At 50.2% G+C, this 14,265-nt stretch overlaps 1 protein-coding gene across 1 annotated transcript; it reads right to left on the bottom strand.

Moving 5' to 3' along the window:
* Nucleotides 1-759: 759 nt before the first annotated feature.
* Nucleotides 760-1,887, bottom strand: LOC125942931 (uncharacterized). Its single transcript, XM_049661192.1, has one exon. The coding sequence runs from the start codon at nt 1,870-1,872 to the stop codon at nt 907-909; it is 966 nt and encodes a 321-aa protein (XP_049517149.1). The 5' UTR covers nt 1,873-1,887; the 3' UTR covers nt 760-906.
* Between the last annotated feature and the right edge of the window lie 12,378 nt (nt 1,888-14,265).

Raw genomic sequence — 14,265 nt, 5'->3', positions numbered from 1 at the left:
ACTCGTTGAAACACCCATGGCGCGACAGAAATTCCAAACGGTAGCTGCCTGAACTTGTGTAGCCCCTTGATAGTGTTAACTGTGAGCACTTCGGCCGACACCTCATCCAGAATAAGCTGTTGATAAGCTTGAGCTAGGTCGAGCTTAGTAAATATCTTGCTTGACCCGAGAGTCGACAATATTTCCGCGGCAGTAGGCAAAGGATACCCGCTGGTTTTAACTGCCTTGTTTACCGTGCTACGGTAATCCCCGCAGAGACGCAAGGTTCCGTCTTTTTTCCTTACCACCACGAGCGGAGTTGCCCAGTTGGAGTACTCGACTGGTTCCCAGACTCCTTGTTGCACCAAGCGGTCCACTTCCTTGGCCACATCGTCTTTCAGTGCTAGTGGAACTGTACGACTTTTGAGGAACGTTGGTTTGGCGTCGTCTTTCAGTTCGATGTGCACTGGCGGTCCATTGAAGCCAGGAAGGTCACTGCGAAACACCTCCGAAAATCGTGAAGTGACGTCTTCAACATTCAGTTGCTGAATTCCATGCAGCCCAATGCCCAACGGCCTAAACCAGTTCCGATCAAGCAAACTGTTACCGCTTCTCTTCACTACCAACAAAGGCAGCTTTGCCGTCCGACCCTTGAATTCCACCACAACACTTGCGCGACCAACTACAGGCAACGCCTCTTTTGACCAGGTTACGAGCGTTGTGCTTGACTCTCGAAGGGGTATTTTACTTTGCTTCCCCTCGATAGAGCGAAACGTTTCTTCACTCACAATTGAGCACGATGCTCCAGAATCAATTTCCATGGGTACATTCTGCCCTTCAATCTGTACTTCAACCATGAATTTTTCTTCTTGCTCATTCACCTCGCAGAGGGAAAATAATTCGGTCATTTCGTAGGCGCCCTTGCTTTTACTCTTTTTTCTTCTGCTCGTGTGAAGTTTTTCTTTGAAACTTTCTAACTTCGTCTTTCGAACGACAGGCTTTCGCAATGTGTCCGATTTTCTTGCACTTGAAACATGCCGCCTTTCTAAAACTGCATAAATGCGGAGCGTGCTTACCGTTGCAGCGATAGCAACTGGACTCTTCCGCTGCGGTGTCTTGCTTCGTGCGAGTTGCTTGAATTAGGCCCTGGCTGTCTTTTGTCTCGTCTCGTCCCTGGTTGCGTATGTCTCGCTGCTGTTTTGCTGTAGCCTCAGCTGTCACGGCCATGTCGTACGCGACCTGGAACGTAAGGTTGGGCTCGGCGAGAAGTCTCTGCTGGACTGCTTCGTTCTTGATGCCGCACACGAAACGATCTCGCATCATGACGTCCAGCGGTAGTTGCTTGTCACCAAAACCGCAGTCTTCCGTTAGCTTCCGCAGAGCTGTGACGTAGTCTGCCACCGATTCATCAGCCGCCTGGTTTCTCCTGTAGAACAAAAACCTTGCGTGCAGCTCGGAAGGCCTCGGATGCAGGTGCTTGCGAACGACCGTCTTGATTTCGTCGTAGCTTGCCATGGTCGGTCTTACTGGCTTCACCAGGGTTACGATGAGCCCGTACGCTGCTTCGCCGCAACAACTCAGCAGAACTGCTCTTTTCTGCTCGTCCGTTGTTATCTTGTTCGCGTCGCAAAACATTTCCAACCGCTCGACGTACTCATCCCAAGACGCGCCCGTGCCAAGACGATACTCGCCGATCTTGCCGACAGCCATCCCGCCTTCTTTAACGGCGGCCTCGCCGGGCCGGTCCGCCTCGTCGCCAATGTAGTAAATCAGTCGGACGCCCAGTGGTGAAATGAACGTAGGTTTATTGACGCACACTCCTTTTATAGCATGAGTGAAACTCGTGATAAGGCCACCGCTGCTTGCGTGGGTGATAAGCGATGAAATGTACATGTGACGTCAGTACATAACATTATGAAATTAGGCGGAATGCAAAAAATAATCTCAGTATCTCCAATCGACGGCAAGCAACATTGCTTTGGTTCTGTCCAGATACGGGGCATTTGCATATTTTTAAATCTTGTTGCATGATAGTTGGGACACCCTGTATATTGAATGACATAATCAAGTGCTGTCTGGCGTCCTTTTGAGTAGTCTTCATGGTCACCACCATTGTAGTTCATCACATTGGCGATTAAAATAAGTTTGTTTACTTAACACCTATGTGGAATGACTTCTAAAGCATCACATATTATTATTAACCAATTTGGCGAGCAGGATGCAGTGCGTCGCAGTAATATAACCTAAGTAGCTCTTCACTGCGACCCTAGAAATTGGTGCAGCTTTCTTTACCAACACCATTAGCATAATATTCTTCACATTAGCTGAAATCATTTTTTAACTCCCAACGATTCGTGAAAGCACGTAGAACGTGTGCGGCCGAGAGCAGCGAAAAATCTGTGTGCCGGCCATGACGTGCGCGAAGCGAATGCATCTTTAAAGGGACACTAAAGAGAAACAGAAAGTTCAGCTGGAATAAAAGAGGGACCTTCAGGAATGCATGCAGTTTTTGTTGGGGGCAAAAATATGAGTTATTAGCTGAGAAATTCGTAAACAAAGACCAAATATCTCTTCCTCAATTTCTCACCCCAGATTTGGCGCTGAAGCAGTGTCGTCACAGATTTCATTGCTCTCAGCGAATCAGAATGCGCCATGATACGTCACCGCTTGCGTAAACGGCCGAGGGGCTGGATGCATCATGGCTGCATGCATGGTCGCTGCGTTTGCGTTCGCCGCGATGGATCCCGTTGCTGCCGCTGAACCTTGCAACGAAGAGCTCGCCAGGGAAGCAGGACTACATTTCAGCGATATTCAGTGAAACGGAGCGCGAAATGATCCTCCGTGCTCGAGCGGTAGGTGTTTCCGCGTGCGATGGCGGTGAGCCGCCGGCCGCGCCGGCGGAAAGCAGAGCTTCGTTTTCGTCGACAGAAGACGAAGCGTCCGGTCCGCCAGGCGACGACGTTCCCGACAGAACAAGCGTTGAAAGTTGCGCACGTACTCGGTATGGTTATTTCGTGGCTTTATTTAATGATATTCAGCACTCACCGAGCCGCCAGTTTGCTGCATTGAGGGAACAGCTACTCGAGAAAAGACTGGCCTCTGGGGCACGCCAAGATACTTTCCGAGGGCAAGATTATACACATAATCCGGGGGCGAGAAATGCAGAGAGCACACCATCGGTTTCTCTGGCTCTTTTGCCGGTTTATCATCGGCAGAGCACTGAGCCATTGCGAACGCCGGGGAGCCGGGGCTCTCTGCGCGACACCACATGAAAGGACACAATCGAGTCAACACTGCCGCTGCCCCTGAGCAAGCGCCTTGGGCCATTTATACAGCCCTCAACACTACACACACGAGGCATTTTCTGGCTGTTTCCCGCGAAGTCAACGTTTTTCGAGCCACGCAACACGCAACCAAACACCGTAGAGCGGAACAGGCGCACGCGACAATGCATTGACCAAAACCGAAACTACGAAACTATCACGGCCGCATGTATCGCCATGCCATTTTTTCTTATTTAATTACTTTTGTGCTAAACTTGTACTTCCTCGCTTGAAACGGTTTAAAAAGTCGGCAAATGCTGTTTATGTACGTTTAAGGTGTATTTCATTTTGCATTTTATTAACAGCGATAAATTGCTCTCGACCAATCGCGACCGACCTGCATTTGTAATCTCCGACGTCACGAACGTGTAGTGCGGAAATTTCGAAGGGGCGTCAGCACCTATCCTTCAGTTTTTCGCTATTTTCTCGCTTATTAAACATCTGTTTGCAGTAAGAATGGTATGGCTGTGATCGTGAAAGGATAATCTACCATTTAAGCTCAACTTCCGGTTTCTCTTTAGTGTCCCTTTAACACTTAACCGCTCATCAGAGGGAAGCTGCTAGTAATTTATTGTCTCCTTTTCTGACAAGGTACGATATGAATTAGCATAACGCCAGTTATGTCAAATATGCGATCGCTAATTGCGAACAAAAACGCCAGCTTCGAAACCGGTGGCACCAACCGCCGTGCCTCCGAGCCCAGGGAGTGATCTTGCTGACGACGGCAGCGCCGCCGCTGCTGTCATGATTGCTTGCTTCACTCCGCCGCCGCTGTTGCTCTCACCTCCCCCTTCTAGCAACCATATTGTTGCCCGCTAGCACCTCTGCACAGCAGTGACGTCGCTTCCGCTTTAAACCAGAAGCTGGGCTACGTAAGTTCCGCTTGACGCCGGAAAGTCAAGGGTTGAGCGAGGGAGGAGTGAGGGAGAGGCGCGGAGGAGGAGGGTAGGTTGTCGGTACTTAACCTGGTCGGTGAAAACGTGTATGGAGGGGTTTTAATGCCGCATGCAACTGCTATTGACCCTTTTCGCGGAGCAGTTTGTTTTAGAGAAGCGAGATGGCTCTCACGGCGGCGCGCCATACGCGCCATAGTTCTCTGCGACCGCGCACGAATACGAAACCATTACCGCTTCTACCTTGCTTCTGTGCGATCAGCTGTCGGAAATGCAACTGAGTTTTCGCTAACACACTGTGCTCCAATCATGCTAGATTGAATCATGTAGATTGAAGACGTGTACAGTAGTTGGCTGCAAGAATAGTGACTGGCATGTTAAGGAATGGAATGAATCTGTGTGGCCAAGTTCGCGAACCGCTGCTGCAACTGTCCGAACGTGTTACCGGCACTTCCGAGATGTACGGCTTTCCTCGAGGATACAGAAATTCGCTCATCCGCCAGCCTTGTATTGCTAACCTTCAAAGAAAGCGCTTCATCCCCAGAACGTCGGCAAGAGTGATTACCACTCGTTAAACAATGACAAAAGGAGTAGAGCCGCTTCCTGTCACAGTAAGTTTGTTCCAAATGGCAGGAAAACTTACGCCCACTCTATCGCCGACGTATCAAGAATAAGTGAATGGGCGCACACCTGAATATATGCACACTGTATACGCCCAATAAACGACGGACTACACCGATGGCGCACGAATTAATGGTCGAAGCTGAATGTTTCATGACGGTCTACAAGAATAACCGAGATTCTAGCTGTAATATATATCTGCTACAAGGTATTACAATATACAAAACAGCTACGTTTCAAGCCTTGTGCGCAGCAAGAGCAAATCTATCGGAACTGAGCACACCCGCGAGCGATTAGGCAGAAAATAATCAGATAGTGGCCGCACCGTGGAACTTCACTGATTCAGAACTGACAAGTCACTGCTTCAAAATATTCGCCGAATAAAGAACAAAGTAGCAGAACATACTAATCCTGACTGAATTCATGAGCGGAATGTTTGGATAGCTTGGAATACATATTTAGCCTCGCTTTTAGAACAAGAACCATATACGCTGCTTTCGCCGTTTGGACATAGCTTAATCAGCTCTGAAAGCGCTTTTGCATGTTCTCTGAAGCTGTGATCAAAGCTTCGTGTCGTCCACCTAGTCACCGTCTACGATATCTCCGAAAACAGAGGTTTTCTAAGTCGCGCCGGCGTCATACACTTCCATTGTAAAGAAGGGGGCAACGGAGGCAGTTGAGGCAAGCAATGGACGTGCCATCACGTGATCAAACATGGCAGCGCCCACGGGATCACCGTGAAAAGGGTCAATATGCAACTTACTGGTCGGGAACGCTGTGTTTGCAGCAGCTTAACTAGATGGCGCCACCATCATATACAGTAATTCTAGGACTGGCAGCGTGGTTGTGCCCTCTCTTGCGCTGTGTTGGTATCAGTCTGGCGTTTGGGAACCGCTTTTAACGAGTTTCTGCTAATTAATGCGCTGAATCATGTTAGTTTATTTTGAATGGGTTTTCATCAGTTCTGCACTTCTTTTGACCCTGTTCTGAGCACTTGTCTTTGAGCGCGATCACGACAGATCACACACGGTGACGATGCCGCCAGCCCGGGCCACTAAAGTGCTTCGCACTTAAAATATACCTCTCTGTCAAGGTACCCATACTAATCGTACACTCTGCAAGTGACTTGGAGACTGTGAGTGTAGGTTCTTAATATATGCGACTTGCCGGGAGCAGTAAGAGAGATACACAACGACAAAGAGTCTGTGATCAATATTGCGATTGTCAGTATACCCGCATATACTGCGTATACAGTCATTATACTGCGTAGCTGTTATCCTACGCAATGCTTGCAGAACAGCTAGGAATTCCGCCACGAATATTGGAGTGAAATCTGGGAGCCGAGCAGAAAAAGACCAATGCAATGACGATGAAGAAATGCCAAATCCGGCCTTTTCCTCATACTGCTAAGCATCCGTTGATATAATTATGTTTGTGTGTAGCTGATTCAAGTGACCCTGGAGTAAGCGGTTAAGAATATGCCAGCGAATCTGCTTTGCATTGTTGGGGTACATATCGTCATAAGTAATAACCAATGGGTTTGAGGTACTGCTTGCCGTGATTACATCATTTATATGTATGTTTAATAGACCCAATAACAAATGTGTCATAATAACCTGTGGCGTTTGAAACCTAGGCCATGAGACTCCAAAAAAAGTATAGCTGGTCGACTGATAAAGATCGACTTGGAGCTTCCTAGTAGAGCTTCATAGAGCCTTATGAATGTTTGAATTGGGATTATTTAAATCTCCTTTCATGAGAATGAAGTCGTGATTTCTTGTAGAGCACCACGTTTGCTACAAAGGTTGGTAGCCCCAAACATAAGCGGCGCTTCCCGTCCCAGCAGAACTAGTGAACGCAGCTTACAAGCAGGGGAGCCGGAGGATAACACACAACCGAGCTCTAGTATAGGTCGGATATACACGCGGTAAATCATTATCAATGTGTCTCGGCGCCTGCCCCGTCAATAATTGCTTATCCTTCTGAATATCCCCATTGCATGGGAAGCATCAGTGGGGTGATGAAATGAAGAAATTTGCAGGCAGAAATTGGAATCAGCTATCGCAGGACAGGGTTAGTAACTGGAGGTCGCAGGGAGAGGCCTTCGTCTTGCAGTGGACATAAAAATATGCTGTTGCTGCTGATGATGATTATGATGGGAAGGTGTTGAAGTTGCATGTCGTCCGATGCTGGCAGTGGCGATGACGATGATGATGAGCCTTCAAGAGATGGCACGCACCCTGAGCCGAGGATGGGCCAAGAATTAGGGAGTTTGGACGCACTGATATTTGCACGTAGCAATGAATAACTGTAAACGTTGAAACATCTGGGAAGAAACAATTATTTATTCGAGAATTCGAGCCAGTGAGCAGAAGGTTACATTTAAAAGAAATAAAATATTGTGGCACTGAGTTTCTTCTTCTTCTTCCTCTTCTTCTTCCTCTCACTTTTTCTCCTGGTCACCACTGCTGTCTGTCATATAAACGGAGGCCAGAGCCTTTGTCAAGTGAACAAAGGCGCTATAACGTAAAGCTATTCCAAACTTTTCTATTACAATTCTGCAATCAGCCCGCTACGATTGGTCAAAACATTTTCGGGCCACTCCCAAGTTCGCCTGTCTGTCACGCGACGTCACGAAAACCGCTATAGCTCTCCATGTGACATAACGTGTACGCACTGATTATGCATGATTAAACCGCACAAAAGAAAAATCATTATTCCTGATTAGACGCCTTTTCACCATTAGCCATCTGCTATTGGTCCAATGTTTTCGGGCTGCGCCCACATCGCCTGTCGGTCACGCTACCTCACAAAACCGCGAAAACTCACTGCGTCAAAGTGACGTGTACTCGAAAAAATTGCATTAATATGCCGAACAAAACTGAAAAATTTTCTGAATAGCCAGAGACTGCCCCGTAAGTAAGGGGCAGTAAGGCGAAGTGGACCAATCGGAGAAGCCGGCACCAACCTCTTCATGTGGTTATCTATTTTCACTGTGCTGGCTCGGCCCCATCGAAACCCTCTCCACTAGAGCATGCTCCTCGCCTCTTGTCAGCCAATTAGATAGCAAACACCTCTCAGTGCAGGCAATGTTTTTTGTTTTGAAAGCGAACAAAGGTGACCTCCTCTAAACGAGGAGAGTGTTTGATTGGGTTGTTCATAGAACGCTGAGGGTCTCCGCCCGATGCCTGCGTCGGTGGTTACGTAAATTTGATGTCAGCAGATTGGAATAAATACAGTTTGGAATAGCTTTACGTTATAGGGCCCCTAGTTTCCCCTTTTTGTTCAGGAATTTCTTTATGTAAAAATGAACCTGGGGTGCCATGCAGGATGCGCAGAGTTTCTCGTTCGCACGAGTTTTACCCTAGTTTGCTAGATGGCAGTCAGTGAACGGAGATAGCAAGGAACGTGCAATAACAGCAGGCGAAAAGAAATGTCGAGATAAAGCCGCGTATGACAACATGAGCGCACCCTGCGCGGCAGAGTTCTTCCGCGCTTCAAGCACAGAGAACTGCGCAACGAAACGCGCCACCGCCGCGTATTGTTATCAACGTATTATCGCACTTTAGCAATACCGTCACTGTCCCGCTGTCTATCTGTGCACTTGCCGTGAGCCGCTTGCCACGCCTTTCTCGGGCGCGTCAAGGGCGTGCCTCCTCTTTCGAGCATTAACTTTCTATCCTCCGTCGAATGCGAACAGGGCACATGCGGTGCATTCTTGCACCTACACTTTCCCTCAATCGGATACATTGAAATACAGCAAATAAAATAACAAAAATTTTATTTCTTAATGTATCGGTTTTTTGTTTTGAATGCTATAAATTTTTGATGACAAACGGAAATTGAGTGAATTATTAGAGAGTTTTAGCTTGTCCGGTAATCGGGTAAACGCGAGCGGACCGGGCGTTGGAGCGGTTTGCCGGAAGCGTAAACGTGAGCGCCCTGTATGGTGCTACCACCTGGTGGCTCAGAAATAAAACAGACAAAAACAGCTAATATAGCAGTAACCAAGTGCATTCTACTTCGCTGCTGGTGTGAATGTTCGACAGTAGCGTAATCGTGTTGCCACCGAAAATTTACACCAGCAGAGAAGTAGAATACACATGGTTACTGCAATATTAGCTGTTTTTTGTCTGTTCGACTTTTGCGCCACCAGGCGGTAGCACCATACAGGCCGCTCACGTTTACGGTTCCGGCAAACTGCTCCAACGCCCGGTCCGCTCGCGTTTACCCGATTACCGGACAAGCTAAAACTATCCATTAAATTTTGCCCTTTTTTTGCCGCGAGTGGCTACATTGAGGCGAAAGCTTACAAGCGGATACATTCTAGAGGGTCGTCCGCACGAGGAAGTTCATACGAGGAGCAGTCGCCAGGGGCGCTGCAGTGCTATGCTCGATAAAATCGATGCGATAATGACGCATAAAGTCAGTCACGACTATGATCTTTCCATTCCCTGTCTATTAGGGGAATGACAACGCACCGCTGTGGCATGGCTGTTCACCGCAGGTGCTTTCACTGAGGCGGCTATTAAGGCCGCCGCTTTACCAACTGAAACGGCACTCTAGCCAAAGAGACGGGGGCAACGGCTGTCACTGTAAAATTGCTGTGTGGTATTGTAGGGCCCGTAGTGACGCAGCACAGTGAAAATGCGCCAGTTTATCTGCGTGCGCGAAGTCTCCGCGATGCATTGCGAAGGAGAGCATGCTGCCCAGCAACACAATTCATCGCTTGTCACCGCTTGCCCAGTGAAGGTGCCTCCATGCAGATGTAGCAGAATTTGAGTGTGTTGTTCACTCCAATGTGCTTGCCGATTGCCTCTGCTACTGAGCTAACAGTGATCGCAGATGGATATCGTAACGACAGCGCAGTTATCGCATTTTGGCGGATGAGGGTTCTTGTGTGCTGTTAGGAAATTAGACTTCGAACGCAGGAAGGTGTTGCAATTGTTTAGTGTGCCGTGCTTGTGATGAAGAAATGCCATCGCACTGGGTGCGTTTGCGCTGACCGCTGACCGCTGCGGGTCCGACACGTCACTGATGACAGAGCAGCGATCTCAAATGACAGCTGCGATACGTTGTCATTGGAAAACACTAAGCACTGCTCAGGATCGACGTCCACCGCGGCGTATCGACGCCTTGCAAGCAGCTACAGTGACCTGCCGATAATTATTTGCTGTGCGCTGCATCGCCACAATGCAGGCTATGAACCGTGTTGTGGGGCCATCACAGCCCAAGAATATATATGCTATTCTCGATAAAATTGATGCGATAATGACGCCCGCGAAAGTCGACGCTTTTTTTTTATAGTGGTGCTCAGTACATCACCGACGACAGTGTGTTGTGCGTGTTTTATTTCGCTGGTCAAGATTGTTAATGCCTCTCAGTTCCGCACCACGTCGCTGTTGCCGAAAAATAAGTTGGGCGTGGCCCAACCGTGGTGCGCGCGCTCAAGAGTGCGCGCACACCACGGGGCGTGACCTATGGTTTTGATTGACAGGCGAACCCGTGCCAAACTCGTACATCGCGAAACCCCCCTCTAGTTGAACTCTAAACATGACGGCGGCAGCAGCAGCATGTGTCATCACATCCAGCCGCAGTAAGCGTCAATATGACCGTCTGGACCAGTTCACCTACATGACCGACATAGAGGTTTGCGTCATTTTTGCCTTTCCAAAACGTCAGCGCGCTGGCTGGGTTACGAGTTGGGCACAGGCCGTCGTCTGCGGAGGCAGCGTGGCGGGCAAATTGTGTTTTCCGAGCGCAGAGTGGTTTGACTAGGCTGCAGATGAAGAGTGCGTGCGATCGCTTCAGCTCTCTCCTGTTTCAAGCACTGCTCGTCCAACGCGCCCCAGCTCCAGGCCAAATCCGGCGTCGTCATCGGAGTACTGGGGCACCTGCGAGCACCTGGGGTTCAACTCGGACCAACCAACCTGCGCAGGCGAAGTGGTCACATTATATTTGAAGGCTCAGAATGGGCGCCGGGGTGCCTTCCGGTGCCACAGCTGCCGAAATAAGTTTTCGCTGTTACACGGTACCGCTGCACTGCACGGGCAGAGAGGCGAAGGAAGTTACTTCGCCAACACGGACCGCCTCGGCCGTCCAAACGACCACCTCTCCAGGCGGCAAATGATTTGGCTCACGTACTGCCTGAGCCAAAGCGTAGACACATGGCTGTTGAAGGAGAAGACCAGCGACGTGTTTCCTCTATCGGAGCACGCCATCGCCGACTAGAGCAACTACCCCCGTAAGTTCGCGAGGGACCAGCTGCTGGCGCAACCTCCACTCCCCGGGGAGATAGCGCAAATTGACGAGTGCCTTCTTCGCGGCGAGCGAAAGTACAATCGAGGCCGCCTAATGTCGGGCGGCAACTTTCCACTGAGCCACCAAAATTACGGCGGTGTTAAAGATGGTGGCCCATGGGTCATCGGCATGTTCTGCGCGACCAGAGGGGTGCTGCGACTTTCAAGGTCAACCGACGAAAGGCGGAGATGCTAGGCACCATCATTGCAGCCAATGTTCAACCGGGGACCATTATTCATAGTGACGAATTCGCCGCACACAAATATATTACAAATTTAGTGGATGCTAACAGGGCTATGCCTCAATCTGCATTGGGAGATAGTCAACCACAGCGTTAACATTGCGAACCCCATCACGGGCGTTCACAGGCAAAAAAAAAGAAAGTCATTATCAAAAAGTGAAGCGGCACCTCGTCAGCGATGGGTACAGGGTAACTGCACCGATGCTGGAGTCCCACTTGGGATGGATGTGGTGGCACTCAACGGCCATGCGCGCTGCAAAGACCTTCTCTTGTGTTTGTTACAAACCACTAATCGCTCGGGCTACCCAGTATAAAAACTCTTTCCTGCGGTTGTTAGAAGCCATCGCTCGACGCTTGCCAGTATGAAGGTGCATCGCAATGTAAAAGAAAATAAAGCGTAGTTTTCTGACTCTTGTATGAGTGCTTTCCGGCATACCTGAGTGCTTACACGGAAAGCGCGCGGCAAACCACTTCTGTGCTAGCCCATGCTCACTTCCTGAGCGTCGTCTCGGAAGTGAGACGTCTCGCAGCCTTACTTTAACGCGAGCAACGAGCGATCTGTTAAAGGACCAGTGTGAAAACCAGGCGCACACCAATTTGTGCTCGGAAATGGGAGCGCAAGCACGTAGCGAGCCGCACTAATTCAATCCAGAGGAAAGAGAAGAGCAACGAGCGATCTGTTCAAACCCCAGTGAGAAAACCAAACGCACACCAATCGGTGCTCGGAAATGCTAGCGCAAGTACGTAGCCAATCCAGAGAAAAAAATCAAATCCAGAGTAAGAAAGAGGAGGGCAAGCGTCGCCTCATGGTATAACGCGAAACGTATTAAACGGCAAATTAGTCTAATGCACATTCAGTGCACATCTTGTAAACTTTAAAATGCTTATAACCCACATTAATGTGACTATCGACTTCCATCGACCTGAGCGCAGGTCGATGGAAGAGAAATATCTGGCGCCGTGCAAGCAGTCCAGTGCGTCATCAATACGCGGGAGAGGATAGACATCCTTCTTGGTAATCTCGTTGAGGTGGCGGTAGTCTACACAGAATCTCCAGCTATTGTCCTTCTTTTTCACGAGTACGACGGGAGAGGCCCAAGGACTGCATGAGGGTTCAATTATGCCTTTTCCCAGCATTTTCTCCACTTCCTGTTGGATGACAGCACGCTCCGGAGCTGACACACGGTAAGGCCGTCGGTGAATAGGACTCGCATCGCCGGTTTGAATGCGATGGGTGACGACGGAAGTCTGGCCCAAAGGACGGTCGCCGAAGTCAAAGATATCCTGGTAGGAAACCAGCACGCGGAGAAGGGCAGCGGACTGTGCCGGAGCGAGGTCTCCTGATATCATGCGGGCGAGGTGGTCGCAGGACGAAGCTGACTGCGATGACGGCGGTGAAAAATTCGGTGGAGGTTCTGTGGTCAGGGCAGAAACCGTGTGGCCGGCCAATGGGGTCAGATGAGCGAGTGATATGCCGCGAGGAAGAACTTGCGTCGAGTAGCCAAAATTGAGGATGGGAAAGGCGGTGCCGTTGTTTCTAACTGTCACCACCGTATAGGGTAGCGCGACGTTGCGTGTCATGGCGACCTCAGGAATAGGGCAGGCAACGTAGTCGCCGTCGGGTAGGGGCGGAAAGGCTGACAGCTGGACGTATATTGCGGCTTGCGGAGGCAGTCGAAGAAACTCGACGGAGCGTAGGCGGGGTGGGCCGGCATCGACGTTGTCGGTGCACGAGGGAAGTTCTAGCCGGAGAAGGCCCGCGGAGCAGTCGATAAGGGCAGCGTGTGTGGACAGAAAGTCGATTCCCAAGATGAGGTCATGGGGGCACTGTTCTAGAACAGCAAAAAGAACACATGTGTGGCGACCAGAAATAGTGATGCGTGCAGTGCACATTCCAAGTACGGCAGGTGTACTCCCGTCGGCTACTCGGACGGTATGTGAAGTCGCGGGCGTCAGGAATTTCTGGAGGCGGCACCGGAGGCTCGAGCTCATTACAGAAATTTGTGCGCCGGTATCAACAAGAGCGGTAACTGCCACACCATCAACCAGAACTTCAAGAAGGTTGCATCGGGTATGAGGGACAATCAGAGGATTTTCAGGCCGGGTCGTAAATGCAGCGTCACCTCCGGGGGCTGCACTGGCTAGTTTTCCGAGAGGCGGCCAAAGGGAGACCGAGAGCGGCGAGGTTGGGGCGAGCGGGACTGACGGCGCTGGGGCGATGGTGAGCGGCTGATCCGGTTTTCCCTAGGATGACGTTCAGCACTCGAGGCCTCAGGACGGAACGACGGGGCATATGGTGCATGGTCCGGGCGATTGTAAGTGTTTGGGTGATAGGACGTGCGCCAGCGGCTGCGGCAATGGCGGGCGATGTGTCCAATCCTAGAGCACGTGAAGCAGATCGGCCGGTCATCAGGTGTGCGCCAATCAGCTGGATTTCGATAACGTGGCCTGAAGGTCGTGTTCGGTCTTGCAGCAGCGACGGCAGGGGCGACCGGGTTGGTAGCAGTATGACCGTTATCAAAGGTGGGTAAAATGCCCATATTCGCGACCTCTTGGCGAACCATGGCCTGAATTAGCGAAATCGGAGCTAGGTTGTTGCTTTGCATACCGTCATGAGGTGTAACGGGTGCCATGGCCTCGAGTTCTCGACGGACGATCCTGGTGACGTTTTCTGGAGCTTGCGCTTGCGGAAGCGTGGCTAAACCTTCGCAGGAGGACGTGGCAGCCGTATTAGGAAGTCGGTCGAAGCGGTGAGTGATACGTTGACTTTTGGCCAGCTCAAAACGACGACATTCAGCGATGACCGACTCCACCGTTGAGCAGTTCTTACACAGTAGCAGATTGAATGCGTCATCGGCTATGCCTTTCAGTACGTTGCCCACTTTGTCCACTTCAGGCATGTCCTTGT

Source organism: Dermacentor silvarum, chromosome 2 (assembly GCF_013339745.2).
Source record: "Dermacentor silvarum isolate Dsil-2018 chromosome 2, BIME_Dsil_1.4, whole genome shotgun sequence".
Classification (NCBI taxonomy): Eukaryota; Metazoa; Arthropoda; class Arachnida; order Ixodida; family Ixodidae; genus Dermacentor; species Dermacentor silvarum.
This window is presented reverse-complemented; position numbering and strand designations above follow the sequence as displayed.